At 46.5% G+C, this 6,000-nt stretch overlaps 1 protein-coding gene across 1 annotated transcript in view; it reads left to right on the forward strand.

The window, feature by feature from the left end:
* The window catches only part of KIAA1549L (KIAA1549 like), a 239,186-nt gene extending 234,583 nt beyond the window's left edge, over positions 1 to 4,603 (forward strand). The window contains exon 21 of the mRNA XM_072969762.1: positions 1,388 to 4,603. Within this exon, the coding sequence (XP_072825863.1) occupies positions 1,388 to 1,669 (282 nt within the window). The 3' untranslated portion in view covers positions 1,670 to 4,603. The remainder of the gene's footprint in view (positions 1 to 1,387) is intronic.
* Positions 4,604 to 6,000: the final 1,397 nt, after the last annotated feature.

Here is a 6,000-nt window from a genome sequence, read left to right on the forward strand (position 1 = left end):
TGAGGTAGCCCCAGAACTCGTCTCCTCTTGGCCTCCAGGGGGCCCACCCCTAGAGCATCCTTCCTAAAACACAGCCCCATCCTCTGCTGACCACATGCGCGGCTCCCCGGCCAGGCTTCTCAGGAGGGGTTGTCAGGACATCTGGCAGGAACTGGGAAGGGCCTGCTTTCCTGCTCCACAGTCACCCACCCAGAATCTCAGAATCATCCCAACTGCATCCCGCTGCATCTTCAGAGCCCCAACAGGCATCTCCGTAAAGAATGGAAACATGCTGTATTCTTCAGAAGCACTCCATAGAAAATCCATAGTGGCTTTCTAGCCTGGCCTTGCCTGCCTTCCTGAGCTCCTCCCACACCCCGCACACCCTCCCTGGTCAGAACAGCTCACTGAACCTCCCTGGGTGCCCCATCCTCTATGGACCACCGAGCCTCAGCATTGCTTTTCCCTCTGCTGGGAATGCCCCTGTCACCTTGTCTCCCTTGAATCAGCCTCTTCGTCTTCCAGACTCAGCTACGCTGCTTCTCCCAGAAAGCCACCTGACTCCCCCCGTGTGTCCCATTCCCTGCAGCACCCCTGTGCCTACGTCATCCGTGGGCACTTGCCTCGCAGTGTTGCAGCAGACACTGTAGGATATACAGGCTTTTTGCGAGTTAGTGTGCGGCACCACGTCTGTGGGAAAGTCGATCCTGAATTCCAAATCATTGCCCTGCCCTTACCACTAGAAATATTCATGTATGAAAGCACAGAACTGTGTATCTTCCAGTTCTAATGAAAAGAGAGAATTTTTTCAAGCAACCAAGATTATGACATTATAGTGCAGTGACTAACCATCAGCATTGGAGCCAGTGTGTCTCAGTGGCTTGTCAGCTGTGTCACCTTCGACTGTGACACTGCTTGCTTCAGTTTCCTCTTCTGTAAAATAAGGACAAAAACACCTACCTCGTAGGTTGTTGCTTTGAAAATTAACTGAGATCACATTTGGACGGCCCTCAACACCAGATTCATTCAGTGTTAGCTGCTATCATCAGTGGGAAATCCCTGTGAGTCCTTTGCGGTCCTTAGAGAACGACACTTCTGTTGGCTGGATGGTGTTTATATTAAAAAAGAAGGTTCAGATAGGTCAGATGTAGGTTCAGGTATGTGCCAACTGTTTGCACCAGGTTTAAAACACCTGTTTAATTCATTGCAACCAGCATATCTGGTGAGTCCAAATCACCTATTTTCCAGAGTCCAGCTTTTGTATCTGTACAATGGTGCATGGCCTTCATTTTCTTCCAAGTCTCTTTATCATCTCCAATCCCCTCCTGCTTCTGATAATGAGTGTGTCCTATGACTTGAGCCCCTCCTGACCCCAGGCCCTTGTCTTCTCTCCCGTTGTCCTCTCCAGGTCCCCCTCCCGGGCTATATCGAGGCTTACCCCCGGTCCCGATGTCAGCAGAACTCACCCTCCAGGCTCCCTCGCCAGTACAGCCAGCCAGCCGGCCTGCACCCCAGCTTGGAGCAGGCCCCGGTGCCCTCCACGGCAGCCTCGCAGCAGAGCCTGGCGGAGAACGACCCGTCTGACACACCCCTGACCAACATCTCCACGGCTGCCCTCGTGAAGGCCATCCGGGAAGAGGTGGCCAAGCTGGCCAAGAAACAGACAGACATGTTTGAGTTCCAGGTTTAATGCCTTAGCCCCGTGGGACTTCCAGACTCAGAGGAAATAGTCTTTGGGTTTCTCCAGCCTGGCGTGATAGGACTGGAGACAGACGATGCGTGAGTCTTTCTCAGCCTTGGTTTCTAAAAAAGTGAACAGTGGGGCTTCTGGGAAAGAGGAGACTCTTGAACAACTGGATTCTCGGCTGATTCAACTGATTGTCAAGAAGTCCCACATGGGACCATATGTTTGATACTCTGTTATATTAGATGTTCAAAGTGTGGGTGTATTTCCCTCTGGAGCCTTAGTCACGAGAGACACTCACTCATCTGCAGATTCCTGTCCAATGCCACATTTTAATAAATCACCAGAAGGGGGAGAACATAGCTCTATCTTCGGTGACCTCTGCATGTTAACTCTGTTTCTGTGTTCAAGGCAATGCAGGCGTGTGATTAAGCACCAGACTGTACTCTCATTCAGCCATGACTGTCATCCTTCGAATCACCTCTGGTCTCTAAGGGAGACACTGACTCCAGCCAAGAAACTTGAGTCCTTTTCTTTTAAAGGTTCATATTCAAAGTCAAATAAATTGGATGAAAATCAGTACTGTCAATGACTTCACCTATAAATAGTCCTGACTCTTTTTTCCCCTCTATTAATTCAACAAAGGCCAAGAAAGAGAGAAGATGAGAGGGAGTGGTGGATTTGTGTTGACAGGTTTTTGAAAAGGTGTTGTCAATTTGGAAACAGAGTATTCTGCAAGTTGGGCTCCAACTGAAAGAGAATCGGTGCTAAGAGCTTTTAGGATCCTACAAAAGAATAAACAGTTTTTCTTTGCCCTGCAATGAAGAAGGCCTGAGAACGAAGCTTCTCTCTTTTTTGGGATAATAGACACATTGACTTTTACAAGAAAACCTCTGTCTCTTCAACAATAACATCCAGCATGTGCTGCCCAGTGGTACGAAAGGAAATAGTCATTGATGCCTATTAGAAGCGGACCAGTGGATCCAGTCTCCCCAGGCTGCAGCCTCTGTTTATAGAAGCTTCTGAATGTAGAAAAATCTATTGATTTACGTTTTAATGTAAATAACATTTTTAAAGGCGTATGGAGCTAGCCAGTCCCCTCCCACCCTCCTCCCCGTAGTTGATAGACACAGGAGGACATGTGCCGAAATGACAGGCTTCTGACCTTGGGACCGTGATGTTGTAAATCACCCTCCCTGGCGTGGCGAGCCGGCCCCCAGAGCTCTGGGTGGACACTGCCTTGCAGCCCCGAGACACCACACGCAGAAGCAAACAGCTACTGACTTCAGGGAGCCCAGGGGAGGGGACACCGTGTTTCTTCCCTCACCCACTTTGGGAGCTGTGCTCAGTGTCGGGTGCTTTCTTGGTGTCTGTTGGAGAGTGAGGTCATGTCCTGCCTTCCCCCGTGACCCATCCAGCTTCAGCTTGCATCCATTCCCTCTGAGCCCATCTTTCCATTCTCTTCATGAGTTTCTTTGGTCTTTATTGAGAGAAGAAGGTGGAAATTTGAAAATTGAGAGAAGAGTAGGAATGGAACTGATTAGAGTGGGAGAGTCAAACTGTCAAAGCACAGACTTTTCAAAGAAGCTGTTTTTTATTTCCCAATGGCAAATTGCCCTTTCTGGAATGTTCTGGAGATGATGTGTCATGAAATCCCCAAACAGATCTCTTGTTCAGATGATATTAGGTAGTGTCCTTTTGGTATGCTGGTTGATCTTTCATAGTGTTAGTTTTTTGTTACTTAAAAGAAAATCAGCTATAAATAAAATGTATTTTTGTAATCTCCATGTGTATATATGGTATATTTCTACCAATGGCCAGTTGTTGTAGTCCAAAACCTAAATCAGTTTGCAAAACACTGTGGACAGTGTAAGATTTTATTGACAGATTAACACAATGCCTAAGTCTATCCAAATAGGAATTCAGTGCACTTGAATGAACAAAGAGCCAAAGAAACTCAGCCTTTTCATGCAAATGGTATGAGTCTGATAAAGTCAGCTACATTGTCCCGCCTTATCAATGATATTAATATTTCATCAGTGCAATGATATCAACCTAGTACTTTGTCTACTTGGTAAATGCCTGAAAATACTGTATGTGAAAATGAAGTTTCAAGATCTTAGTGTAACTAAAATATATGCACATGCTTCAAAGACAGTGTCTGCACTCTGGAGGCCCCAGTGACACACAGAGAAGGAGCCTCCAGTGGGTGGTGGTATGGCTCCCGCTTGCTAAGAGGATGGAGAATACTCGTTGTGATCTTTGCAGAATCCCACAAAATACTGAGTTAGTCAACGGAGATGATGAAAAATACAGCGTGCTAAAGCAGACGCTCTCTTAAACTAGACACTGCAGGTTTAAAAACAGTACATGGGAGGAAGGCCTTAAGTTGAGATGTCAGTCTGTCCGTGAATGTGAAGATGGCCACCATTGTTAGATTTTTCTATGTCTAAAATGTGATCCCTTTTCTGAAGAGTCTCCTGACCTCATGAAGGTGACAGATACCTGGAAGCTGACTCTGAAGAAAGGCAGACGGTCAGAAGTGCCCCATGGGAGTGAAAATAGAGTTCCATGAGAGCCCAGAGAATCTGTGTTCCTTATGACCCTGCAGACAGTTGAAGAAGGCCCAGAGGACCTCGGTGACCTCGGAGAGGGAAGCACAAGTCCAGAGAAGTGGAGTGACCTGCCGGGGCCTCCAGACCAGGCCCGCCGACTCACCATCCGGCTTGCTTTCCATTTCACCACATGGCCTGCACGCTCGTCTGTGGCATGTTTCCCGAACTGTGCCAGGAAGTTGCAAAAGTAGGCAAGGGTCACAGGAGGGACTCCGTACATCCTTGTGAAGATAAAAGACGGTTGAATATGTAAAGAACTTCAGCTAAAGTGTATAGAGGACAGTGCATTTGTGGCGTAATAAACATTTTTCAGAACTAGTTTCAATGTGAGTTTTCTGCATTCATGAAAAGAAATGCATTTTGGCTTTTTTTCCAGAGAGTGCCATCAAGGAAATGTTCTCCACTGCTCTTCAAGACTCGAGTGTGTTCCTCTCTCAGCATCCTGGAGCCAGACAGGCAGGCAGGGAGGGCCACGGCTGCCTGTCACTGTCACTATGAGGTGGCACAGTCCATGCTCTGCACTAGGGGAGGCAGGCTGGTGGTACAGGAACATAAAAGTCTATCGTGTGCCCTGGCACCTGTGATCTGAGATGGCACGGTTACCTGTGGAGCGGGAAGTGGCTTCTTTCGGGGTGTGCTGTGGACAGAATGTTTATGTCCCTCCCCCAGTTTCTATGTGGAAATCCCAACCCCTATGTGAGGGGAGGAGGAGATGGGGCCTTGTGGGGTGCTTAGCCCATGCGGGGAGCCGTCGTGAATGGGCTTAATGCCCTTGAAAAAGGGACTCCAGGAAGCTCTCTTGCCCTCTTTCCTGCCACGTGAGGATAAAATTAGAGTCGACAGTCTGCAAGCCAGAAGAGGGCTCTCACCAGAACCTGACCGTGCTGGCACCCTGATCTCAGACTGCCGGCCTCCGGAACTGTGAGAAATAAATGTCTGTGGTTTAGAAGCCACCCAGCCCACGGTTCTTTTGACGAAGAAAAGGTAGATTGTGTAGGAGTCCATTCTCTGGTGCCAGAAGAGGTTATATTGTGCATTTGTTAATTTCAGAATTTAGCAAAAGCACATGTAATTTCTGAGCATTATTGATGGAAGAATGGATAGGGAAGAGTTAGATTTGTGATTAAAAATAAAAAACTTCTGACAGAGAGTAGAGGTGGAGGAGAAGTTTAAATATCTGATTAAAAGAAATCCTTCCCCAACAGGCAGAAATTAACGAAATAGATCCAAAGAGATAAATAAGCTGCTTTTTTCTACACAATGTGCAGGCAGTCACCGTTTAATAAAGTAATTAATAAAATACTAATAAATTATTTTAAAGTTTGAGAACAGAATTTAAATTTAATTCATTTATTCTACTACACATCAGAAAATAGTTTAGACTTCCCTAACGAAATACAGCCAAACACTCTTAGAGAAAGATAGTAATTCAGCTAAGAGCAATGACTGACTCGGATTCGAGTGTTAGAAATTAAATTCAGCCCTTTAGTCCAACCTTGAAGGTATTCTAGTGAGGGACCTTTGTGAGGACTAGAAACCCAATCCCACATGCTCAGTTGTAGGAAGTGACAGAGCAAATACAGGCACACCTCTGAGATATTAGGGGTTTGGCTCCAGACCACCACAATAAAGTGAGTCACATGAATTTTGGGGTTTGCAGTGCATATAAAAGTTATGTTTACTCTACTGTAGTATATTAAATGCATGGTAGCATTATGTCTA

The sequence above is a fragment of the Vicugna pacos genome, chromosome 10 (genome assembly GCF_048564905.1).
Source record: "Vicugna pacos chromosome 10, VicPac4, whole genome shotgun sequence".
NCBI lineage: Eukaryota > Metazoa > Chordata > Mammalia > Artiodactyla > Camelidae > Vicugna > Vicugna pacos.